This window comes from Pelobates fuscus, chromosome 5 (assembly GCF_036172605.1).
Source record: "Pelobates fuscus isolate aPelFus1 chromosome 5, aPelFus1.pri, whole genome shotgun sequence".
Classification (NCBI taxonomy): Eukaryota; Metazoa; Chordata; class Amphibia; order Anura; family Pelobatidae; genus Pelobates; species Pelobates fuscus.
In genome coordinates, this window is record NC_086321.1 from 150329669 (window position 1) to 150356632 (window position 26964).

The following is a 26964-nucleotide window of genomic DNA, read 5'->3' on the forward strand; positions in this document are numbered from 1 at the left end:
GCAGTGCCAGATCATGTACTGGAGACAATTCGCAAAATAATGTTCAGCTTACAAGATTCAGTTAGTTGAAACTTTCAAGTGAAACAAGGTCACCCAAGGGTTTATTCCTTACGTTTTAAATACATTCTTTTTTTTTTTTTTTTTTTTTTGGAAAATTTTCACGAGTTTTGGTGATGACATACATTCTTCCAGTGCAGAAAGATAAAAGACAAACATAACAGGAATTAGTGACATACAAGAGTTAATTGTGACTTAACAGATGGGTCCCCTGTGGGTTAAGTTTGGATCCCCTGACATGTCCCTGTGAGGTCCTCTCCTTTCTCTCTCTTCGGTCGTACGTGCCGTCACTCTCCTGCTTTTCACTTGATGCCTCCCTTAGTCTACGATATGGCACATGTGCACAGCGTCCAAACGTTTTAAATACATTCTTAAATCTGAACTGAAATTTTTTTTTCAACTTTCTTATTATAATCAAAGTTATTTTTAGCCATAAATATCATAAACAAGACAACATTGATCATAAGATGCTCATCTTATTTTTTTTTTCATTCTTTATTTTCGTACTGCATTGCATAACAAACATGTATTTGTAGACAGTTCACAATAATATGAGCAACAGTAAACAATGTAAGTGGGTGCTTATCTAGAATTGTATTGAAATAAAACACCTTTATCTCCCCTTCTCGATATTTTTGAATGTACTGTACTGTGCAGATAGTATAGAGACATTCTAGTCCCTGTCATTAATTCTCTAGCTCTCATTTCCAGAAAATTAGAACAGTAAGTGCAGACAAGTGGATACGTCTGTATCAGCTGGTTCCTGTGAATTAAAAACAAAAGTGTAAATGTACTAAATATTGTCAAAGAGTTGAGTAAATCTTGAAAAATAAATTGTTTAAATATTGTGTTGACTGTGGCCATATTTTGAAGGATACATTTATGGCAATCTTTATAGGGATTGTCATTGTGAATTTTAGTGTGTGACGAATACTCTATATTTTTCTTTTCAGCTGGAGTGTTCTGAGGAGCTTGGAGACCTGGTGAAGGCTGTTGATCCGACTCTTGCTCTAAGTGTTTACCTACGTGCTAGTGTACCAAATAAAGTGATCCAGTGCTTTGCAGAGACGGGACAGTTCCAAAAAATAGTGCTGTATGCCAAAAAAGTAAGACCTCCCCCAATATATGTCCTGTTATCCTTTACAGTGATTCATGTTAGGGATCGTCCGATATTGTTTTTTTAGAGCCGATACCGATAATCTGTGAACTTTCAGGCCGATAGCCGATAACTTGCCGATATTCTGTACATTTACGATTTTGAAAAAATAAACAATTTCTAAAGGTAAATGCACAAAATATACATGCCACATGTAGTGGATGCAGTGTGTGCATATAATGAATGCAAAGTGTGTGTGTTTGTGTAGTGTGTGTGTATAGAATGCAGTGTGTGTGTATAGAATGCAGTGTGTGTGTATAGAATGCAGTGTGTGTGTATAGAATGCAGTGTGTGTATAGAATGCAGTGTGTGTATAGAATGCAGTGTGGGTGTGTATAGAATGCAGTGTGGGTGTGTGGTGCATTATATACACACACACTCTGCATTATATACACTGTGTGTGTGTGTGTGTGTGTGTGTGTGTATATAATTCAGTGTGTGTGTGTGTAGTGTTTCTGAAGGGATGGAATTTGTGTAAAATGAGGGGAGGGAGGGCATTTTTAATTTTAATATTTGTTTTATTTTTTTTGTCCTCCCTCCCTGCTTGTTGCCTGGCCAGGGAGGGGGGCTATGGCATTCCCTGGTGGTCCAGTGGCATGGTCTGTGCAGAGGGGTCCCAGCAAGCTGTTACTTACCTTCCCAGCAGCTCCTTTAGCTCCCCTGTGTAAATCTTGCGGTCTGCGTGCCGCGCGGCGCGTTGCCATGGTAACCCGTGGCAACGCTCTTACGGCCGCGGGACTCGCCAGATGTACACATGGAGCTGCTGGAAAGGTTTGTAACAGCTTGCTGCGGGCCCTCCAGGATCGCCGGGCTTGTAATGGGCCCGGCGGTTTTGGTATGTATTATTGGCAATATCGGTATCTCTATTGGCCGATACCAATATTGCCGAAAATACCTAATATCGGACGATAATATTGGTAAAACCGATAATCTGTCGCTCCCTAATTCATGTTGTACTTGTCTAGTTAAAAGAAAAGTTCATATATTTCATTATTGTGGATAACCATGTTACCATCTTAGGTTGGCTACACACCAGACTGGATCTTCCTCCTTCGGAGTGTCATGCGGATAAGTCCAGAGCAGGGCCTCCAGTTCTCCCAGATGCTAGTGCAAGATGAGGAACCTTTAGCAAACATCAACCAGGTAAGGAGTTAATTTTAACTGGGGAAAAGCCCTGTTGTTTTTTTTTGGTGTTTTTTTTTTTTTAGCGACTTTAATGTTACCTGTGTAACTAATCCTCCCCCTTCTTTCCTATTTACCCAAAAGACAATAAAAGAGATTAAAGAAAAATTTAAACTTATTGGATGTTGTATTAGGTTTATCTCCCTATCAATAACACAAATGCCCAGAAATCGGCAATGCATACTTATGTAATTATTTGTAGGCTATTTAGTCTAGTCCCCAGTTTTCTGTACTAGACAAGGCTAGTCTTGGGCTACCTCAAAGTATATGAGGAATGGTTTTGCGAGCATAGAGAGAGAGAGTGATTATGTATGCTGTTGAGCTGAGGTAATCATTTGTTGTTGTTTTTTATTTTAATGCAAGTGGAAAGTGTTTCACACATATTTGCAACATTAGACATTGAACAGAGATTCAGCACCTCTGGGTCTAATATGATTGATACTGATTAGTTACTAACACCTCAGTTGTTCTCTCCCTCTCCCTTTGGTCTTGCCAAATAACATCTTCCTTTTTAGCTGAACCCCTTTAACCCCTTAAGGACCAAACTTCTGGAACAAAAGGGAATCATGACATGCCACACATGTCATGTGTCCTTAAGGGGTTAAAGGACCACTATAGTGCCAGGAAAACATACTCGTTTTCCTGTCACTTTAGTGCCCTGAGGGTGCCCCCACCCTCAGGGTCCCCCTCCCGCCGGGCTGGATGGAGAGGAAGGGGTTAAACTTACCTCTTTCTCCAGCGCCGGGCGGGGAGCTCTACGCCTCCTCTTCGGCTGAATGCACATGCGCGGCAAGAGCCGCGCGCTTTTAGCCAGTCTTATAGGAAAGCATTTACAATGTTTTCCTATGGATGCTGGCGTCTTCTCACTGTGATTTTCACAGTGAGAAGCACGCAAGTGCCTCTAGTGGCTGTCAATGAGACAGCCACTAGAGGTTGGATTAACCCTAATATAAACATAGCAGTTTCTCTGAAACTGCTATGTTTATAGAAAAAAGGGTTAACCCTAGCTGGACCAGGCACCCAGACCACTTCATTAAGCTGAAGTGGTCTGGGTGCCTATAGTGGTCCTTTAACTGTATCACTGATTATTTGGATGTTTGGGTTATTGAAAGCAGGGCGATATACCTACTACAACATCTAACTAGCTTTTCTTCTTTTACCTTTAACTATTTAGAATAATTTCTGCAATGGGTTTTGGCTGTTCAGGGTGTTCTGTAAAGATTTACCAAGCAGCACCTATTGTGTTCAGCAAATGTAAATTAAATGTAACATAACTAACTGCAGGATTATAATGAATTTGGACTATTTAATGAGTAAGAATGCAGGAAAGATGATATCCAGCTGGATAATTTAATGGTTCTTCATTCTATTTTTACATTAAACGGACCAATTATACGCCTATCAATAATTAGGATGTAATTACATCTCTCTGGTGGAGAATACAGTATAAACCAATTATGGGTCAAGAGGTCTACACAATGTAATTAAGAATCCATGTGTTACATGTAGCTAATCACATCTGCATTTATTTATTGATGTTCTTGTTCTGCAATGTCTGTATCATGTATAATAATATGTTTGGCCTTCAGTGACAGTGTTGCTACAGTAAACATTAAAAATGCTTGTGATGTTCTGTCCTGGAAAACAACTAGAACAAGTTAAATAAATCCGTTTTGGTTGCATTTATTAATTGGATAACTATTCTTTTTAGCAGTGTTTCTAACTGCAGCCACAGTCTGTATATCTAAGTACAAGTTCTCAATCTCCTTTATCTAATCAAAAACTGCATTTGATTGTCACTGGTGGTTCACTGCAGACATGGGAACATGTAGTACCCTGTACAGCTTTGGTTTCAAGCAGTTCTAACATGCAATAAAATTATATATAGTATTGTACGACAATTAGTGGCTGATCATTGTAGTTGTTATGGTACCATCATCCTTTTTGGTGACATCTCCCCATTTTTATTAACTCATTTATTGGATAAATGTTAGTTTTTTGTTTTTTTTTGTTTGTTTTTTTTAAAGAACCTAAAACACACATGCACTTTGCAGCTGCTCTGGTAATATGGAAGATTCACTTATGTATTTTGCATCCTAAACCTTCCAGTCATGAATGGCAGTGATATGGTAGGGAGGGCTAGCCTTGCACTCCCAGGCTTTTTTTACCATCCGAGGAGATTTTAAATGGACAATGTAGAAATAAGTCTTCCGTATTATCTGGGCCAATGCAGAAGGACAAACCTTTTTTTTTTTATATATACAGAGAACAAGTATCATTTAGTTTGCAACTTGTCTTCAGCATCACATATACTATTTTGTCCTTAGATTGTGGATGTCTTTATGGAGAACAGTCTGATCCAGCAGTGCACATCATTCCTGCTTGATGCATTGAAGAATAACAGACCGACTGAGGGTCATTTGCAGACTCGCCTGCTTGAGATGAACCTTATCCATGCTCCACAGGTATGCCCTTGGGCCTCCTGCGTATTTTAGCAATGGAACCTGACTTATTAAATTAATATTCTAGGTACGATTATGCATTAAAAATTATTCACATTTTGCATTAAATTTTTTTGGCAAATAATAATAAAATAATAACCTTTTAAAAGTGTTCATTTGATGCACTGCTTAGTGTTCTCCTACACCAGGATGAGAAGCTTGAATCAAGGTTATTTCATTTTGGTCTGTGTGGACTGATCATATCCCCCTAATAACAATGTTTGCTCCAGCAGAGAATTGTGTACTAAAAAGTTTAGCCCAAAAGAGCCATTCCAGTTACCACATAGACGGACTTCAACTTCTCAATAAACTGATAAAAGCCATACTGCTACAACTACTATTCATAGATACACTGCCCAGTTTACTGTATTTTGCTATAACCTGGGAGTATAGGAGGGTGGGATTGACCCTGACCACCTGGAACAAATCTTTCCAGGCTCTCTCATTTATAGGTGTGTGCATTGTTTTTTTTTTGTTTTTTTTAAACTGTTGTGCTGGATTAAGAAAATAGGTTGGGTCTTTTTAATTGTGTACTATAGTGTACTTATGTTTGTACCAAAATGCATTTTATATAGATCTGTTGCTGAACTGAACTTTGTTTAATTTTACACATGTAAAACTACACTGGTGGGGAAAAAAAGCTCCAGTAGTTTTGTCTGGGTCTTTTTCCTGACTGATCCAATTCATTATATACTCTCGGGATGGAGTATGGGGATGGGAGAGAAACGGATTGTCAGTGTTGTCTCCTATGGACTACATAGACTGTGTGCGCTTCTTAACTATGACTAAAGCTTCAGGGGAATATAACCAAATGGTGGAGAGATAAACAGTGGATAGGGGTAGATATATGTATGGTAGGCAATATTCATATAAACCTCAATAACCATAACCACAGACAACGTTTAATTACTTTTCAATGGGCTTGGCTGTGGTGTTTATTTAAAGCTCAAGCTTACAACCATAACTTTGTAACCATAGCCATATAACATATGGTTCACCAACTTTTAAAACATTTAATTTTATTAACCACCATATTGCCAGTCAGTCATAACTAACATGACCGCCTTTTATTTAAAACCATTTATCACCATGTCCCTCCTCAGAACTTGACCCTGAGAATAACTTTTGCCCCACCGCCTCAACGGAGGTAGACACTACCCCAGCTGAGACCCCCCTCAGCCAAGAATCTTCCATCATGTTTTGTAACTCCAACTTAAGTATATTAACTCCAATATGTATATTAACTTGCCAAATTAACCTGGACCTTACTATATAGGTATATGTAAAATACCCAGCTTAATGCTTAACTTCAACACCGTTACTCTTGCGATTCTAACCAGAGCAATCGCGGGACCAACTCCTGAAACCGTTGAAGGAAATAATGCACAAAGGGGAACTAAAAAATGTATTAAACAGTGCCGTAAATGAAGAGTTTTAACAAGATCTACACTACTCCCTATTTGCCCTATTTTATAGCTGTAGTTGGCCATCTTGCTCTCTGATCAAGCTAAAACAGTTACAGGAAATTATTCCTTAATGATCCAATAACTCAAACCATGCAATAAACAGACTTCACTAAACCTACAATGTTACCACTATGTGAATGATTAAAAAATTGCTGTAGCTGGCCATGTAGAACAATCCAACCTAATGACCATAATTCCAAAATCTCAGATAAACTATATTTGTACATTGCCCTGATTGAAGTTCTGGTTTCGCCCATATATGCTGGCTCTTGCTCTTTACATGGCCTGCCAGACCCCTTGAGTGACCTAGAATCCAAAAATTTTTACGGTACCTGAAAATAAAAGAATGACAAGAGGAAGAGACCACATTAAATCAAATCATCACACACGTATAACTGAAAACTAGTCTGATTACATTTCCCAATCTTCTTGATTGCATTTGCACCAATCCAATATAGCCGCTTTGCCAAAGCCCAAGTCTTTAAACGGACACTCCACTTCTGTCTGCTCTTACTTAGGGGTCTGGAGTGACCCTTTAACATTAAATCATCTGAAGCCGTGAAGTTTCCGAGAGTCCGTCTGCATCGTTCCTGCTTCAGTCCACTCTGACAGGATTACATGTGTGCTGCTTCTTTTTATACTGTTCCAGTTTCCTGCTCTTTTTCTGCTTGCAACTTTCAACCAATCCCATGCCAGCTCCAGCCCCCAGAAGCTGCTGTGTCATCAATTCTTCCCCGATACCGGTCTAACTGACCATCTACCACAAGAAGAAAAAAAAATGCATTCTCAAAACTTCACACTTTATTGAATAATCCTGAACGTATGTGTGGTTATATTGGCACTGTACATTTAAGGTATCCTGTCTACTTGCTTTATCTTTAGTAAAACAGGCTGTCTCATTTTTGTGTGTCAGGTTGCAGATGCAATTCTTGGAAACCAAATGTTCACTCACTATGACCGGGCCCACATTGCCCAGCTGTGTGAGAAAGCGGGACTTCTGCAGAGGGCGCTCGAGCATTACACTGATCCGTATGATATCAAGCGAGCAGTGGTGCACACACACCTTTTGAACCCCGAGGTAAGCTTCACCTGGCTCATGCTCACTTTCACTTTTTACATGGGGAACCATTACTTTGCAGAGTTAGCAAAAGAAGATCAGTATATTTGTTGAAAAAATGTGGATGTACAAATATTGTAGTTAAACACGTGATCCCACAACCTAGAATTGCTTTTCTCTTTCCCCAGTGGCTGGTAAATTTCTTCGGTTCCCTATCTGTGGAGGATTCAGTGGAGTGCTTACGTGCCATGTTATCTGCAAACATACGGCAGAATCTTCAACTCTGTGTTCAGGTGGCATCCAAATACCATGAGCAGCTGGGCACACAATCCTTGGTTGAACTGTTTGAATCTTTCAAGAGTTATGAAGGTATCTGTGTTTTAATTAAGTGGTTACAATTAACATAATTCCTCTTGTAATGTACAAATGTGTGGTCGGGTCTAACATTGTATTTTGTAAGTGGACATTATACCCACGTGTTTATATTCTGGTCAATTTACCCAGTTGAGCGATTATTCAACTTTTTGCTCTTGTACTCTTTATTTATTATTTTAACAAACAAAACTTGCTAGTGAAGTGGTTATGAAAGTAATTTAGAAGCTGCTGTGTATTTTCGGTATAGATTGGATCAGCATAGTGTAATAACTTTATTCACAAATTGATTTGTCTTGATTGAAAACATGGTATAGGATGCACGTTGTGGTTTTTTTTTTTAATATATTAAAACGGTTATTTTAAGCAACTTGACTAATAATCACAAATGTTGTGTTCTTTCTAGGGCTCTTTTACTTCCTCGGGTCCATTGTCAATTTCAGTCAAGACCCCGATGTACACTTTAAGTATATTCAGGCAGCCTGCAAAACAGGGCAGATAAAGGAGGTGGAACGGATCTGCCGTGAAAGCAACTGCTACAATCCGGAGCGGGTCAAGAATTTTCTCAAGGCAGGGTCCCTTTGTTTATTTTTTTTTATATTCAATATGCAGTACAATATATCTAAAAGTTACAGACAGTAAGAGAAAAGGGAATAGGTATATAAATATGTTGCCGTTTCTAACAGTTCGTTTTATTTTGTGACTGTGGTTGTATAATTTGTTTAGAGGTTCTTGCTAGGCTTCATGGACATGAATAAAATGGAGGTCAATTACATTTTTCTTTTTAGGCTTCATGAACATAAAGGAAGGTAATTACAATTTGCTCTATTTATCTCAACTTCTGTCTTCTTAACATTAGGAGGCCAAGCTTACAGATCAGCTGCCATTGATTATTGTCTGCGACCGTTTCGACTTTGTACATGACCTGGTTCTGTATCTTTACCGCAATAACCTCCAGAAATACATTGAAATTTATGTGCAAAAGGTTAGTCGGAGATTGTATATATACATTTTTATTTTTTATTTTTTTTAAATCCCACCCTTAATCTGCTTCACCACAGAAATTATATGTCTACAAGTGATACAGGTTAAAGTGTGTGTAGTTTGTTCTTGTTTGGTTTTTTTGGAAATGCAACTGATGGATAGTCTACATTGAGAATAAAAACTTTATTTATAACTGGACTTTTAAAGGGGAATTTTTGGGGGAAAACTCCTGTAAAATGCATTATATAGATAATTAAAAATGCATAAATAAGCAAATTACTATCAAATATCCTGTAGTTGCATAGCTGAAAGAGACTGTACAGCTACAGGCATGATACTATGTAAAAATGGAGTATGGACAGTGAAAACTGTCAGAGAAAGGAAGATTTTTATTTATACACACACATAACTGCCCCCAAACCAGGAAAAGGCGCCACCATTCAGGGATTTCTTATTCTGGACCTTATCCAGTCCAACAAGAGTTTATTGGGTAATTATTTACCCCCCAGATGCAGGTCTTCTCCTCACATAGGTTGTAACCATTTAATTATTTGAATTTGAACAGAAAGCGTTTCATGTATTTGAGAAAATATGCCATTTACAGTCCCTAGAAAACCTTTGGACAGTACCATTAAATTGGGTAATCGTAACCCCCTGGATGTTGGGCTAAGGTAACCTCCCCAGGACATACTTGAAAACCAGAGTAATCTGAATGTACCTTTCCTGGTTAAATACTTTGTTGTTGTTATTATTTACACATCGCATGATATTTAAATTGCTATATTTTGAGCAGTAAATACACATATAATTATTACACTGAAATAGTGTACCAAATGTGCTACAAGGGTAAATAGGGACTGTCATCTTCCAGTCCAAAGTGTATTAAGATCTGCCAGTTCTTTAATAAGCTTCTAGCCTACTAATCATATGTTTTCCTTTTATCCTATTCCAAAACACTAAAGGTCCATATATCTAAAAGACAAGCATATAGCAAATAGTTTGTGTAGCGTTCTATAAATAAACTGTTACAATTTGCTGTGTCAGTGTGAATGCTTTGCCGTCAATGACAGAAATGTTTGTCTGCTTGTAGGTCAACCCCAGCCGTATTCCTGCCGTGGTGGGAGGACTCCTCGATGTTGACTGCTCGGAGGATGTTATTAAGAACCTGATCATGGTTGTACATGGTCAGTTCTCCACAGATGAGCTGGTTGCTGAAGTGGAGAAACGGAACAGGTGGGGAGCAAGAATATATAAAACAATACTTGATGTGCACCTGCTGGTTTCCCATTTAAAGGAACACTATAGTAACAGGAATACAAACATGTATTCCTGTCATTAGAGCTGTGAAAACATTATTTGGATGTCTGGCCCGCTCCACTCCTTGGCTGATATCATCAAACTTGACAATCTCAGCCAATGCAGGCTGTGGAGACGCTAAACATTATTGCTGCACACTGTCTATATTTGCTTCATAAAACTACATTCATGAAAACAAATGAATAAAGCTGTACGTAAGACTAATAAAGGAAGCAGTGTGGTGGCTTCTATTAGTATATTACATAGGTTAATAATATTAGTTGTGGAACTAAATAGCTTTTACACCCCTGTGCAGGCCCTCATGTAATAACTGCAAGATTCCTTTGATGTTTAGAGCTGTATGTAGCATATGAACAGAGCTAGCCCTGTTTTGTGTACTGAAAGTAATGAGAGGGCCAGTATGGGCAGAGGAATGTCTGTAGCTTTATAGTTTCAACAAGGAGATTCAGATGTGTAATTTTTTTTCTTTTTTAGCGGGTTTGTTTTTGTTTTCCTCTTTCTTATACTTTATTTCCACTGATAAATTCCCAAATGTGTGGCCTCTCCCTCTATGGGAGAACTCCCCTTGCTGTAGGGATGAGACGTTAAGGTGAAGCAGCTTCCTTTCTTTGGCAGGCAAGGTGACCTGGCATTCTGCATTTTTACAAAAGAATACTACTAATACTAGGGGGCTGATCTTTCACCTTCCCCCCCCCCCCCCCCTGTTCCCACTGCCTTCATTTAATTTTCCTTTGTTTTATATTTATATTTATATTTATTATTTTTTCATCCTCAACCTGTCTTCCCTACAACAATGTCTTGGCTAAAAAGTCTTGTCAACTCTTGTCAGGGCTAAAAAGTCCTACACTGTTAAACAGCCATACAAATTATTTACCATTGCAAGTCTGCAGGATCCAAGGATTCTACTCACCAATGACTTGTGGACAAATGGAAATTTTGAGCTCTGCTGTTGCTTAAAACAGAGTTACTCCTTTTGTCTTTCTAGATGTTTAATTAGATTAATTTAATTACAGAAAGTTAAGTGGTATTTTTTTTCCCAACTATTTTTCGTGCAAGAGAAAAAAGTCGCTTTGACAAATATCCTGTTTAGTATTTAATGGGTTGAAATGTGGATATCGTGCTTGTCATGGTAAAACTGAGAATTCCTGTTTATGTGAGAATAAGGTTTACCAATTTCTCAAGTTATGTTTTTCATTTGGTTTAAACTTGTTCTGAAATTCATGTGATGGTTCTTTTCCATATGGTCAGGTTGAAGTTGCTCTTACCTTGGTTGGAATCCAGAATACATGAGGGTTGTGAGGAGCCTGCTACACACAATGCTTTGGCTAAAATCTACATTGATAGCAACAATAACCCTGAACGTTTCTTGCGGGAGAACCCATTCTATGATAGCTGTGTGGTGGGCAAGTACTGCGAAAAAAGGGATCCTCATCTAGCTTGTGTGGCTTACGAAAGGGGGCAGTGTGATTTGGAACTCATTAAGGTGGGTGTATTGGATTTGCAATAGAATGTTATGTTTGTTTGCGTATGTATGCAGTTATAGTGATTTATTTTCTTCAATTTATGTTTGTCTACAGGTGTGCAATGAGAACTCCTTATTCAAGAGTGAAGCCCGTTACCTGGTACGTAGGAAAGATGCTGAACTCTGGGCCAGTGTGCTTGAGGAAAACAATCCTTTTAGAAGACAACTGATTGACCAGGTGAGCTGATAAGAGTGCAACAAACATACAATATCCTTGCAATAGTGTCTTATGTGAATGGATCTTTGTTTTGTATGCCTACAACATTTAAACATTTTACATGTTGGGTGCTTGGTTAAGAAAAGTTAAACTTAGATGATCCAAACCATTTTTGCAGTGCCTACTTTTGTTCATTCTGGCAGTATCCAATCAAATGCTTCTCTAAAGAGAAGTATTGTGGAAATTAGTTTTATATATATATATATGCGCAGTTGTAATCAGAATTATTCAACCCCTATAGAAAATTAGGATAATAGTCAAAATGTACATAATTTCAGTGGTTTGCAATTAATTAATCAAACAAAAACAATTGAAATAGCGCAACACAATTAATGCTTCAAGAGGTTTTCCCAAATTCAACTGAAAATGCAACTTATAATAACTTCTCCAGTCTCAAAATTATTCAACCCTTTGAATAGAATCCTTCACAAAAGCACACATATGCAAAACCGGTATTATCTCGAGCCCATGTGATGCAACTAATCAAGGGCTTAATTAGTTGCATCAGGTGTGCTTGAAATAGCGAATGCATATGCTACATCTCTCGCTTTTCTTTACCCTTTTTATAAATTTATGCAATGGTTTCAAATTCTTGTGATTGACCACTATCAGTATTAGTAATTCTTGCTGGGTTTCAGACATTGTTTTAATCATGGAGATAAGATTATTATTTTTTTTAGGTTCATATTTGCAACTGCTAAAACTGTTTCGATAATAATCCCCTCTTTTTTTCCTGCAAGTTACTGTTCCTACATTTTAAATATTGCCACTTCCTCACCTCAAGGGAATACCTGATACATTGGGAAACTAGCTATTTCAAGGCATTTAATAGGATTTGCTTAATTATGCATAAAAAAGTGGTGTGTGCATTTGTTATTAAACATGTGTTAAAAGCTTACTTTAAGAGGGGCGTGGCTAAGCAACTGAACTGAATGGCCGCATGGTCTCAGAGCTCCGGGACACAGCTAGAGATTTCGATATTTTACCGAAGCAAATCCCGATCGAGAAAACTGAAGAGGCGGGAGTGAGATCCACACCACATAATGGGTCGGAAAAACAAAAAAATAAAAGCCGACAAGCCTCACCTGGGCCAGGACATTGGCGCACTCCTCAGACGGGCGCATCAGGCCAGCAGGCCCAATATGGCCGACTACTCTGGGGCCTACTCAGACCTGTCCGACGAACTATCGCTGGACGACGAGGTGGACATGGCGCCAGCGAGACCACCGCCAGCCGTGACACCGCTCAGCCCAGACAAGGATCCGGTGACAACGGCGGTGCTTAAGGACCTGCTGGCAGGCTTACAACAGACCATACTGGCAGATATGGCGAACCTGCGTGCGGACCTCCGGGGCCTGACAGGCCGGCTGGGTGCTGTGGAAACTACTGCAGGTGCACATACACAGCAAATAACTGACATGCAACACACCATACTGGGGCTCAAAAAGCAAAATGACCTATATGATGCCAGATTTGCAATGCTGGAGGACGCCAGACGCAAGAGCAACTTGAAAATTAGAGGGGTCCCGGAAACCATACAAACTGAAGAATTGCCTCATATGCTGAGACGCCTCGTAGCGGCGCTACTACCCCCGAGACAGGCCAAATCCCTGTCCGTGGAGGACTGCTTCCGCATTCCGAAGGCACCCCAGGCTCCAGCAACGGCCCCAAGAGACTTGATAGTCCACTTACGCAGCGCACGAGACAAAGCAGCAATGCTCACAGCCCTCAAGAACCGAGACCCCTACACCTTCGAAGGAATGCAGCTCACCTTCTACCCAGATTTATCTGGGGGTACCTTGGCGTGGCGGAGAACCCTTAGACCCTGCACTACCATCCTCCGGCTGAACGGCGTACAATACCGCTGGCGGAACTCGAGAACCCTGCAGATTTTCCAGGGAGAAACGCAGCATACAGTCCACGACATCGCCGAAGCAACGGCCGTAATGCGCACACTGGGACTACCGTCAGAATCGCTGCCGTCAGGTGAACCTCAAAGAGGAGGTATCGCAAAGCAACACTGGGATCCGGCGAAGGTGTCCGTTTTCGTCCCACGTCAGCCCCCTGCGGTCCGACAAGCGGAAGGGGCTACCTGAACTCTCCTCACGGCCATGTCATTTAAACTTATAAGCAACAAACCCTAAGTTACCCCTCCATGGCAAAATATGTCAGCATTGTTAATGTTTTTCTAGTTTCAGCTACACCGCAGCTCACACTCACTCCCATAACCAGGTTACATGACCCCCAACTTGTTCTTGTTATCGACCTGTTCTCGACTGACCCCCCAGCTGACCGGCGGAAGCAGCCCCTACACTAGGCGCTGCACCTCTAGTGCCAACGACGGACCAAACTCACCGCACACTGAGGCTCGACAGGGCTCACACTCAGGTACCATGGCCTTGACATGCAACACGAGCCTAGGTACATAGGCTTTACTCGCGACACAACCTGCGATCAAACCTAGCACCTAGTGCACAATAGGTCATCATAGACACCCGACTCACACCTTATGGAGTAAGCATAAGCTCGTAGAGCGACAGTCACACGACTCACACTCATACAAATATAAAAATGTGCAGACCCTCTCAATGCCACTTTGTACATGCACATGTATGCTTAGCCCTGGACTGCTGTTGTGGCACCATGGGCTCGTTTGTTAACCTGCGCACTGCAAAAATAAAGAATATAAAAAAAAAAAAAAAAAAAAAAAAAGCTTACTTTAAAGGACACTATAGTGTTATGTATGCAAACAGGCCTCCTTTTCAGAGTCATGAAACTGATTTTACTCATCTTTTTACGCCTCTGTGGCTGAGCTGATCAATTTTGGTTATCTAAGCCAATTCACTGCTTTTCCATAGGAAAGCATTTAGAGTCTTTTGTGCACACACGACAAATTGCCGCACTGCACCAATCGGCATCTCCCCATAGAGATGCATTAAATCAATGCAACTCTATGGAGAATGTTTAGTGTCTATCATATATATTCTCCTCCTTCTCCTATCCCACCAGTGTTGTCTAGTTTTATTGTTTGAAGGCTTGAAAGCGAGGTTTCTAGTGACCTATCTAAGCCCTTTTTGTCAGAGAGCTGGGGTTCTCACTTTCTTGATTTCATTTCCAGGCATACCATGATGTCAGCATAGCCTGCTGATATTAATGGAATTGGATAAATCAAGTGCTTTCAAGATCTTTCACAGCCACAGAAATCTGTGGAGGGGAGTAAGAGAGGAGGTTCTTCACTGACTGGCCTGGATCCCCCATGTCACCAGTAGTTATATTTAATTTCCACTCAGTATATAACAAGTAAAACCTCTTCAGAAAGACTAATCTCATAGGCAGGGCCTCCGTACACTTCACACAGAGCAATTATCTGGGCACAGATACTAGCATGCCCGTAAAATTTAAAGCTCAGTCCAGCTCTCCCTAGATTGAAGGCTACCAAATAAAGGATTTGTGAGCAGTTCGTAAATGTGCACAGCGTTCATGGCTTCTCATAGAAAAGCATTGCATTCAATGCTTCTCAGTGAGAAACATTTGAATGGACCGATGTTATCTGACTTGATTACATAAAATGGGGTGGAGCTGTCTAAGGGAACTGCTGTTGGTGATGGAATAAAGGTAAGTATATTCATTTTAGAAAATGTTATGTGAAAGGGTTTCAAGGCACACAAGCTATGCAATTGATTTAATACATTTTTTTTTTATTAATTAGTGTTCCTTTAAATAATTGTTTACTAATGAAATATTAATTGTGATGGAATAGGTCCAAAAATATGCTTCTCTGATGCAGACAAGTCTGTAGGTTTCAAAGAATTATGGTTTCTTCTTGCACAGTTTAGATTTTTTTTTTTTTTTTAACTTCACTTTCCCTAAACTCACGCCGGAGTTTACTTGACACTAACAGAAAATTAACAGAGAACAAAATAGAAGATATACTTATATAAAAACACTATCCTGAGAGAAGTTTGGAAATTAAATCTTTTTTAGAAGGCTATGTAAGTCATTGCTAGGTGTGTGGTAAGGACTGGCTAGGGCTGAAGAAATAAAGTGATTTAATGCCTAAATAGCAGAGAATTGAGCACAGAGGCTAAAGGTACATAACTTGTGCAACAAACCTACCTAAGTTAAGCTAAAATTGTTAAGAGGCAATTGTCCTTTTAGGATTTAGTGACAAGAAGCAGTTGTCCTTTTTTGGATTTGTAGTTTTTTTTTTTTCCTTCCTTTAAAAGTAAGCTCATATGAACCTCACAACATGTTTTATATAATATAAATTTCACATGTGAAATGTATTGGTCATGATAGAAATTGATTGATAAATGCCATTGCTTGTCTCTTTTCCAAAGGTGGTGCAGACAGCCCTTTCAGAAACTCAGGACCCTGAAGAAGTGTCTGTGACTGTGAAAGCCTTCATGACTGCGGACCTCCCTAATGAGCTCATAGAGCTCTTGGAGAAGATTGTGCTGGACAACTCTGTATTCAGTGAACACAGGTTAGAATGAAATTTAAAGAAGCTTTCGTGAAACTGGGTAATCGTGAGAGGTGCCTTATTTTGTTGGGATTTTTATTTTATTTATTTTTTAACAGAAATTTACAGAATCTACTGATTCTGACGGCCATTAAAGCTGACCGCACACGAGTCATGGAATATATCAACCGCTTGGATAACTACGATGCCCCTGATATTGCCAACATTGCTATTAGCAACCAGCTCTTTGAAGAGGCTTTTGCCATCTTTAGGAAGTTTGACGTAAACACGTCTGCCATTCAGGTATGTTAAACAGCACCTATGAATATACTGTGTGCCCACATGGTCCTTTCCTTATCATGCACATCTACTTTTTTCCATCTATCACAATTTGCAGGTTCTAATTGAACATATTGGGAATTTGGATCGTGCTTATGAGTTTGCTGAGAGGTGCAATGAGCCTGCTGTATGGAGCCAGTTGGGTCGAGCCCAGCTGCAAAAGGACTTGGTGAAGGAAGCCATAGACTCTTATATTAAAGCTGATGACCCATCCTCTTACATGGAAGTGGTACAGGCAGCAAGTAAAAATAGTGAGTGCCTTTGTTTATTCACTCTCCATTAACCACATCCCTGTGGGTTTTGGCATAATCACTGCTGTGGTATTATATTCCATCTACATTTTTATTTTGTATTTTAAGCATATTCCCTTATTTGGTTTTCAGATAACTGGGAAGACCTGGTAAAATTCTTACAGATGGCAAGGAAGAAAGCCAGAGAATCGTATGTGGAAACTGAACTTATTTTTGCCTTTGCCAAAACTAACCGCCTGTCTGAGTTGGAAGAATTTGTCAGTGGCCCTAACAATGCACACATCCAGCAGGTACTTTACTGACCCTTATTTCTGAAACAATATTCATGCAGAAAAGTCCAGTTTTGACTTGACCCTTTCTCTCTGTTGCGTTTTTTTTGTTTTATTACACCTGCAGGTGGGAGATCGCTGTTATGAAGAGAGCATGTATGATGCAGCCAAATTGCTATACAATAACGTATCCAATTTTGCACGCTTGGCATCAACATTGGTACATCTTGGAGAGTATCAGGCTGCTGTGGATAGTGCACGAAAGGCTAATAGCACACGCACCTGGAAAGAGGTAAAGTATTCTATAAATATTTGTTTTATTTAATAGTTAATAGCATGTATTGAATCCCATTTCTATGTGTTGTACAGACATACACCCTAGCAGAGTAATGTTTACATAGTCTTTCTCAGTTATTCACTTTTGCCATTCTTCCATCTCTCTAGGTGTGCTTTGCTTGCGTGGATGGCACAGAGTTTCGCTTGGCTCAGATTTGTGGCCTGCACATTGTTATACACGCAGATGAGTTAGAGGAACTGATCAGTTATTATCAGGTGAGTGTTTTGGTAATGATATTTTGGGGGTTCAGGATTCTTGATTGCTAGTCTCCACACTGGTCATCAAATTCTGCATTACTGAAGTTTACTAAAAGGAAACCGTATATTCAATTTTTTATGTACAGAGTGCAATGTCAGAAAATTACTTTCATTAGACTCGAGAGCCAATATTATAACAACCTCATTAAAGCAAATGTATTACATGTAATCGTTATAGTTTTGAATTGTAACCATGTTTCTTAATATGTAGCCATTTGTTTCTACTTTTGATCCATTCTTACCATTTTCTCTCTTCAAAGGATCAAGGTTATTTTGAGGAACTTATTGCTCTGCTGGAAGCAGCTCTGGGGCTAGAACGTGCACACATGGGAATGTTCACAGAGCTCGCTATTCTCTACTCTAAGTTCAAACCTCAAAAAATGCGTGAGCACCTAGAACTCTTCTGGTCTCGAGTGAACATTCCTAAGGTGAGTAAATCAATCCTGTTATTATCTGGTCATTGAAGATCCCTCTTACCAGATTGTAGGCACTGCAATTCTTCTGGAGATAAATAATTGTCTATTTGGGAAATGCACCATCAAGTAAATTGTAGTCCCCTTATATGTTTCTTCGTCTGGCATATGTACTGAAATATTTAACTTAAATAAGTGTTAAAGGGATATGCATAACTTTGAGACAACTATTTCAAAAACCTTACATTTGAATGGAACAATTTCCTTGCTCTGCAGGCTAAATAAAAGCAGGTAAATATGTTCTTTTTTTTTTTTTTTCCTTTTCCATTTTTACCCGCTTCTTCTATTCTATTCTTTTCACATTAACTCCAGGAGGGACACTAATCTAACCAATCAGTGTCCTATCCCTAGGAATGCTGGAAAATAGCAAGGGGCGTGCCTGACGGAGTTACAAATGTGCTTTTGAAAGATCTCTTAACCTTGCAACATCCTGACCGGGGAGAAGGGTCTGGTCAATAGGATTCATGGAGAGCAGGCTCCAGTGTCTGGTTTCCTTCTCACTGCTGTTAGTCAGTGCAGGGAGCTTGAGGAGCTTGTTGTTGCCACACCATGATCTTTTATTGCTGTCATTAGTGGTCTTGTCTGGACTGGATTAGTGGGTAGGTAAGAGGCGTAGGCTAAAGAAACTCCCCTAGCTGTAAGGTGTGCCTAATAATGCAATCTGACAGAGTTTCGAGTGCGTTTTTAAAGTTTTTCTTGCTTTATTTTGGTTTGTAGATTTTTTCTGTAAAAGTGTTTGTTTGCTGCTTTAAAATGTCAAGTAATGCATGTCCCTTTAAGCAATTAAGACATTTCAATTTAAAATAGTTAAACCAAAAGCTGTTCATATAAATGTAATATCTTCATCCTACGTAACCTCATTTTATATGGTGAGATTTACTGTTGAGACTTTCAACTTGCTTGTCCCTAAGGTAAGGTAAACTATGATAGGAGGGTGTCCCCACAATACTTTGTAATTCAGTTTGTATACTAAAACTCTTTGTATTTTATATTGTCGTTCATTAAAAACATGTAAAAGTTCTGCAATATGCCTGTTCTGTCAGGTTCCAATGCTTAAATTTAGCAGGTAACAGAAGTTATAATTGCACCATAATTTGCAAGTCTGAATAAGGGTTATAAAGTAGCTGGATTAGTGGGTTGTCAAAATGACTTTTTGATTCAGGAGGGGGAGTTTGTCTAGTAATCCTTTCCTGTGACTCTCCAAGACATGCCTAATTTTAGCTGCCAGGTTCACCTCCCCACCCTACTCGTAAATTTTACACATTCTTTTTTCCTTTACTGACTTGCTTAAACCGTAAAATAGTAAAATAAAATTTCCAACATGGTTCTGCTATTTCAAAAATAAGATAAAAAATATAAGTAGTAAAATGAATTTAATAAGCTAGATATCTAATTGTTAGTGAGTTTACTCGAATCTACGTATATGGATTTAAGACTTTAATGTAGAAGTAGTAATAAATTGCAATGTATAAAACTGCCATAAAACTTTACTAGAGGTACTTGAGATGTGAGATGACGGTGTTCAGGATATTACAGGTAGATGAGAGGTTCTTCAGTGCATGAATATGGAGAAGGATCAATGCCGTGCAGAGTAGTCTGCATAACATCAGTTAGGAGGCCAACCTTTATTGCTGTGTTAAAGGATTACTATAGGGTCAGTAACACAAACATGTATTCCTGACCCTATAGTGTCCCCCCTTAGTCCACCTATAAAAGTTTAAAACTCACCTTGTTTCCAGCACCGCATGGATCTGCTGGTGCTGGCCCCGCCCCCTTTGTGACATCATCAAAATGGCCAATTTTTAGCCAATTATGGGAAAGCATTGGATAGACTAAAATAGGCAATGTAATTTTGGCCAATCAGGACCTCCTCATAGAGCTGCATTGAATCAATGCATCTCTATGAGGAATATTCAGCATCCCCATGCAGAGCGTGGGGACGCTGAACGGCAGTGCTGCTCACTGTGCAGCACTGAGCCAGGAAGCCCCTCCAGTAGCCATCTGAGGAGTTGCCACTTGGAGGTGTCCCTAGGGACAATGTAAACACCTCCTTTAAAAAAAATAATAAAAAAAGGCAGTATTTACATGAAAATGCCTGAAGGGAGTTATTATACTCACCAGAACGACATTAAGCTGTAGTTGTTTTGGAGACTATAGTGTCCCTTTAAAACAGGAACACATTTAACCATTGCTCACTAGGCCCTGGAATGGTTGAATGTAAGTTACAATTGGCAACTCTCTCCTACTCCGTAATTTTTCTTTCTTATCTCTAGGTCCTGCGTGCAGCAGAGCAGGCCCACCTATGGGGCGAACTTGTCTTCCTGTATGATAAATATGAGGAGTATGATAACGCTATTATTACTATGATGAGCCATCCCACCAGCGCCTGGAAAGAAGGTCAATTTAAGGACATTGTCACAAAGGTAATGTGTGTGTTTTTTAATTTTTTTTATTTATTTAGTAAAGGTAATGTGTCGCAATGTATTGTTGTAGAATAAACTTTTCTCTGACTTCTGAAGGAATGGTTTACTATTTTTTTTTTTTTTCTGTAGGTGGCCAATGTGGAACTTTATTACAAAGCCATGCAGTTTTACATGGAGTTCAAACCTCTGTTAATCAATGACCTTCTTTTGGTCTTGTCACCACGTCTGGACCACACTAGAGCAGTTAACTACTTTTCCAAGGTAAAAGTAACTAAGCTGTATACAGAACTAACTGATCTTACTCTATGAATGCATATAATCTGTTCAATCAACTTCGCTGCTCTAGTTCATGTCTGGCTATTATGCCAGCAGTTGATCTACTCCTACACATGCTGTCTGCATTCTCATTGGGTACATGTCTTGTTGCAGTGAATATGTTTTCACTACCTCTAGTACTGGAGAATGTCACTTAAATAATGAGCTGTTATTCTTTTTCAGGTCAACCAGCTACCTCTGGTTAAGCCGTACTTGCGCTCTGTACAAAACCACAACAACAAGTCTGTGAATGAGGCTCTGAACAACCTGCTCACAGAGGAAGAGGATTATCAAGTAAGTGAACATGACTCTGTATTTGGACAGTTCTGTCATTCCTCAAACAGTCACTTGCAAATGTAAGGCCAAAATAATCAAAGTGGAAAAATGATCCAAGTCAGCTATGCTCTGTTTGCCTACTTTGGACTTAAATGTGAAATTCACTTTGAATTTACATCTCCTATTTACAAAGGACCAATACAGCAGTAAATTGAACATCAGAGAGTATATGAGTCACAGCATATCTTGATCCATGGAATAAATACAGAAGCAAATTAAAGGGACACTATAGTCACCTGAACAACTTTAGCTTAATGAAGCAGTTTTGGTGTATAGAACATGCCCCTGCAGCCTCACTGCTCAATGCTCTGCCATTTAGGAGTTAAATCCCTTTGTTTATGAACCCTAGTCACACCTCCCTGCATGTGACTTGCACAGCCTTCCATAAACACTTCCTGTAAAGAGAGCCCTATTTAGGCTTTCTTTATTGCAAGTTCTGTTTAATTAAGATTTTATTATCCCCTGCTATGTTAATAGCTTGCTAGACCCTGCAAGAGCCTCCTGTATGTGATTAAAGTTCAATTTAGAGATTGAGATACAATTATTTAAGGTAAATTACATCTGTTTGAAAGTGAAACCAGTTTTTTTTTTCATGCAGGCTCTGTCAATCATAGCCAGGGGAGTTGTGGCTAGGGCTGCATAAACAGAAACAAAGTGATTTAACTCCTAAATGACAGTGAATAGAGCAGTGAAATTGCAGGGGAATGATCTATACACCAAAACTGCTTTATTTAGCTAAAGTAATTTAGGTGACTATAGTGTTCCTTTAAGTGCTAGAAAATATTTAGTTAGTTTCTTGTTACATTTCCAGGCCAATTAATGCATATTTATGCATCTGTCTTGCTATTTATGTAATTTGAAACCACCCCTCTGACTTTTTCTGGAGCAGTCAAATGTGTTACAATGGAGAAATAAATTGCTATATTCTATTTGTATAGAAATAATTATTGCACTCCTGTAAAATGTTACCCTTAACCCCTTAAAGTCCGAATGATGATCTTTGCTGTCGCGCAGTGATGGCATAGACAGAATGAGGGTCTATGCTTTAATGCAGTATACTTTGAGTTGTTTTTTTTTAGATGCACTTGTTTTGTAGAATGTATTGAATGCAAAACTGAGAAAAAAAATGTTTTATTATTTTTATTTATATTTACTGTTGTGTTATGTATACAGTAATGTAACATAATGTGTACAGTTGCCATTAAACAGGGTGAAATTGTAGTAAACGCATGGGTAAAGGCCTTGGCTTAAAGGGACACTATAGTCACCAGTGCAACTACATGTATTCCTGACCCTATAGTGTTAACACGACCATCTAGCCCCCCTGGGCCTCTCGTGCCTCCATAAATATAGTAAAAATCTTGCTGTATTCAAGCCAGAAGCTGTAAATCTGCATGCTGTTAGACTCAGGAAAAACAAGCAGTCTGCTGACATGTGATAGCCTGATCCAATCACAGTGCTTCCCCATAGGATTGGCAGAGACTGACAAGGAGGCAGATCAGGGGCAGAGCCAGCATGATTCAAACACAGCCCTGGCCAATCAGCATCTCCTCATAGAATCAATGAATCTCTATGAGGAAAGTTCAGTGTCTGGATGCAGTGGGAGGAGATACTGAATCACAGGATGCTCGTGCACAGCAGATCTGAGTGGATGGAGGCATATTATGCCTCCATCAACTCAGAAGTCCATCTGGTTCACTCTAACTGACTGCAACTGGAGGTGTTTCTAGCTTTCAATGTAAACACTGTATTTTCTCAGAAAATACAGTGTTTACATGAGAGGCTGCAGGGAGCTATAGTTCTCACCTGAACAACCTCATTAAGCTGACGTTGTTCAGGTGACTATAGTGTCCCTTTAATATTGTTGGATACGTTTTCCAGCTAACTTTTTATCTTTACATAAACATTTACAATTTATTTTTTCAACATCTTAAAATATAATATATCATATAAAAAAAATCAATATATCAAAAATATTACAAAAGTAAAAAAAAAATTCATATTACACCAATTTAAACATGTATACAAAAATATCAAATAGATTTCAAAACTTATCCAACACTTCCGTAAAGGATTTGGTCTCAAAATGTGTTGCATCTCAAAAGATAAGCCATAATAATATGGATTAAAGAACCATAATAATATGGATTCTCATAGTGCTTTCTGCAATGCCCATTTAGTCAAACGTTTTCACTTCTTCAGAGGTATGGACGAACGTGGAGTTTAATTTCAGTATGGGCTCTTAAATGCATAATATTATTAAATTAATGTTGTTCACTACAAACTCGTTACAGGGTAGTCTGTGATATACTAATGCACTAATTTGTATTCTCCATCTCTGCTCTTAGGGCCTGCGAGCATCTATTGATGCATATGATAACTTTGATAACATCAGCCTAGCACAGCGTCTGGAGAAACATGAGCTGATTGAATTCCGCAGGATTGCTGCATATCTATACAAGGGGAATAACCGCTGGAAGCAAAGTGTGGAGCTTTGTAAGAAGGATCGGTTATATAAGGTATTATACAGCATACCAAACAGTTGTTAAAACATTATTGGGTGAGAAATAAAAGGCAATCTTTAATATTAGAACACAAAATCTATTTGGGCTGTGTAGTCTATTGACCTGCCCATTGTCACTTAAGTATCATTATACAAGAAAATATACAACGTTTTGGCCTAAGGATTTAATCATGTACAACATGATATTATACATGATGAAGGCCTTGGGCTGAAAATAACACATTTGTGTGTTTATATATGATTAAGGCCTTACCAGAAATGTGTGTGGGTGTATGTATGTATTTGTGTGATTTATATACCGTGTGATGTTCCTGTTCTATATAAATCTTTTTAAAGTACCTACCGTGTAAACTGTGGACTTGAAAAAGATTTATATGGAGGTAGTGGGTCTCCACCACAGTGTACTAGGCTGGACTTTGCGCCAGTGGTTTATTTTGGAATTGTGCTGCCCTAGGCACTACTAAATTCGGACACCCCCCTAATTTAAATTTGCCTCACCAATTTGTCAGGGCCACTTTTTTGACTGACAGACACACACCCTCATTGATACATGCACTGACAGACACTCACTGACAGACACTCACTGACAGACACTCACTGACAGACACTCACTGACAGATACAGTTATTGGCACACATATGCAGTTATTGGCATACACACTGTTTAACCAACACACACACACTCACTGACAGATGCATACTCTCAGATACACATACACAGACACACACATCCTCACTGATTTGACACACTCTGACAGACACACACACATTCTCTCACTCACTCAGACACACACACTCACAGACATACACACACACACTCACTGACAGTCTCACAATGACACACACATTCACTGACTCACTTTATCGCTCGAAGCAGAAAAAACAAATCACATAAAAGGCAAAATTAAATAAAGAAAAAAATAAACATGCTCAATGGATTGTTAGATTGACTATATAACGCACCCACTTAACAAATGCAATCTAAGCCAAAAAGCTAAAGGGTCCAATAGCCTAGAGCCCCAAATCACATTAAGTTACACAAGTAATTTAATGTAAAACACTTTAACCAGGCTTAATTACTGTAACAGGAATAAAAAGATGGGGAGATACAGCGCTTACTCCAAAGGCGGCAGAATAAGGTCTATTACTTGGATACCCTAGTAACCCAAGAGGAACAAGGAAAAAATACAGAAAAAAAAGACCGCGCAAATAAGAAATACTAGTTAATCTTATGCAGATATATGTATACACAATATTATATATAAAAATATTGATATATAACAATAATAAAGAGTCCCAGCAGAATGTCTTTTTTGGAGATAAGAACATTGATAGTAGTGCTTTTTTGGAGCTTTTAAGTCAATGTCTTCTTCAATAAACACTTTTTTCTTTTCAACCCTCCCTTTCATTGACCAAAGGTCCCTTTCATTGACCAAAGGTCCCTTTCATTGACCAAAGGTCCCTTTCATTGACCAAAGGTCGCTCCAGATTTCTTGCTTCTTATTAACCTCTTTGTCTTTCTTCAATACTTTACTTACTGTATACTCATTCAGGATTATTTATTGAAGGGAGAAATCAAAGTGAATTTCAAATTTAAAGCGGCACTGTCATGCCGAATCCCGTTTTTTTTTTAACCCCCCTCCCGCCTCCACTACATCCAATCGACCCCCTAGTCACCCCCAAATGCCCCTAAGCCCCCCACATTACCTCTTTTTAATTCTTTATCTTCTGCCCCGATCTTTATTCAGGGTGCCGCCATCTTTGTGTGGGTAGGTGAAGTCCCTGTGGGACACGTCATCTACCCACACTACACAGACTGTGAGATTCCCGCACATGCCCAGTGAAACACCTGGACATGCGAACGGGAATTTCATCTATTCATTCATTCATCAGACAGACGAATGAATGAATAGAAAAAATCAGACGAACAAACTAACACTGTGTATCAGTGTTAGTTTGTTCGTTCAGTTTATTACAAGGAGGGAGCTACCGGCGTGCAGCTCCCTCCTTGTAATATGTAACTATAGAAGCGGCAGGGAGCAGTGCTCCTCGCCACTTCCTAAGCCCCCCATGTCCCCCCTCACTCTATGGGGGTCAATATGACCCCCATAATAGGACAAGGGAGATTAAAATCTCCCCAATGCCCCTACTCGCTATACCGCGAGTAGGGGCATGTCCACTAAACAGTGAGCAGCCTGTGGCTGCTCACTGTAAAAAAAAAAAATGGTAATAAGGGGGGGACCTACTGTCCCCCCCCCCCGGCCCCCACCCCTGCGCGGTGGGTGGGGGCCCTAATAAAACAATAAGGGGGGGGGAGGACCTTCTGTCCTCCCCCCCGGCCCCCACCCCTGAGCGGTGGGTGGGGGCCCTAATAAAAACAATAAGGGGGGGGACCTATTGTCCTCCCCCCCTGGCCCCCACCCCTGCGCGGTGGGTGGGGGCCCTAATAAAACAATAAGGGGGGGGGGACCTATTGTCCTCCCCCCCCTGGCCCCCACCCCTGCGCGGTGGGTGGGGGCCCTAATAAAACAATAAGGGGGGGGACCTACTGTCCTCCCCCCCGGCCCCCACCCCTGAGCGGTGGGTGGGGGCCCTAATAAAACAATAAGGGGGGGGACCTACTGTCCTCCCCCCCGGCCCCCACCCCTGAGCGGTGGGTGGGGGCCCTAATAAAACAATAAGGGGGGGGGACCTACTGTCCTCCCCCCCGGCCCCCACCCCTGAGCGGTGGGTGGGGGCCCTAATAAAACAATAAGGGGGGGGGACCTACTGTCCTCCCCCCCCGGCCCCCACCCCTGAGCGGTGGGTGGGGGCCCTAATAAAACAATAAGGGGGGGGGACCTACTGTCCTCCCCCCCGGCCCCCACCCCTGAGCGGTGGGTGGGGGCCCTAATAAAACAATAAGGGGGGGGACCTACTGTCCTCCCCCCGGCCCCCACCCCTGAGCGGTGGGTGGGGGCCCTAATAAAACAATAAGGGGGGGGACCTACTGTCCTCCCCCCCGGCCCCCACCCCTGAGCGGTGGGTGGGGGCCCTAATAAAACAATAAGGGGGGGGACCTACTGTCCTCCCCCCCTGGCCCCCACCCCTGCGCGGTGGGTGGGGGCCCTAATAAAACAATAAGGGGGGGGGACCTACTGTCCTCCCC

General features: G+C 40.2%; 1 protein-coding gene across 1 annotated transcript in view; it reads left to right on the forward strand.

The window, feature by feature from the left end:
* Nucleotides 1-26964, forward strand: part of CLTCL1 (clathrin heavy chain like 1) — a 93011-nt gene that overhangs the window by 59112 nt on the left and 6935 nt on the right. The window contains exons 9-29 of the mRNA XM_063454478.1: nucleotides 1011-1163; nucleotides 2234-2356; nucleotides 4723-4860; nucleotides 7276-7440; nucleotides 7608-7788; nucleotides 8198-8361; nucleotides 8651-8776; nucleotides 9866-10008; nucleotides 11341-11575; nucleotides 11670-11792; nucleotides 16172-16317; nucleotides 16413-16596; nucleotides 16691-16883; nucleotides 17016-17173; nucleotides 17280-17444; nucleotides 17597-17704; nucleotides 18007-18174; nucleotides 20493-20642; nucleotides 20772-20903; nucleotides 21141-21251; nucleotides 23642-23812. Of these exons, the coding sequence (XP_063310548.1) occupies nucleotides 1011-1163; nucleotides 2234-2356; nucleotides 4723-4860; nucleotides 7276-7440; nucleotides 7608-7788; nucleotides 8198-8361; nucleotides 8651-8776; nucleotides 9866-10008; nucleotides 11341-11575; nucleotides 11670-11792; nucleotides 16172-16317; nucleotides 16413-16596; nucleotides 16691-16883; nucleotides 17016-17173; nucleotides 17280-17444; nucleotides 17597-17704; nucleotides 18007-18174; nucleotides 20493-20642; nucleotides 20772-20903; nucleotides 21141-21251; nucleotides 23642-23812 (3237 nt within the window). The remainder of the gene's footprint in view (nucleotides 1-1010; nucleotides 1164-2233; nucleotides 2357-4722; nucleotides 4861-7275; nucleotides 7441-7607; nucleotides 7789-8197; nucleotides 8362-8650; nucleotides 8777-9865; nucleotides 10009-11340; nucleotides 11576-11669; nucleotides 11793-16171; nucleotides 16318-16412; nucleotides 16597-16690; nucleotides 16884-17015; nucleotides 17174-17279; nucleotides 17445-17596; nucleotides 17705-18006; nucleotides 18175-20492; nucleotides 20643-20771; nucleotides 20904-21140; nucleotides 21252-23641; nucleotides 23813-26964) is intronic.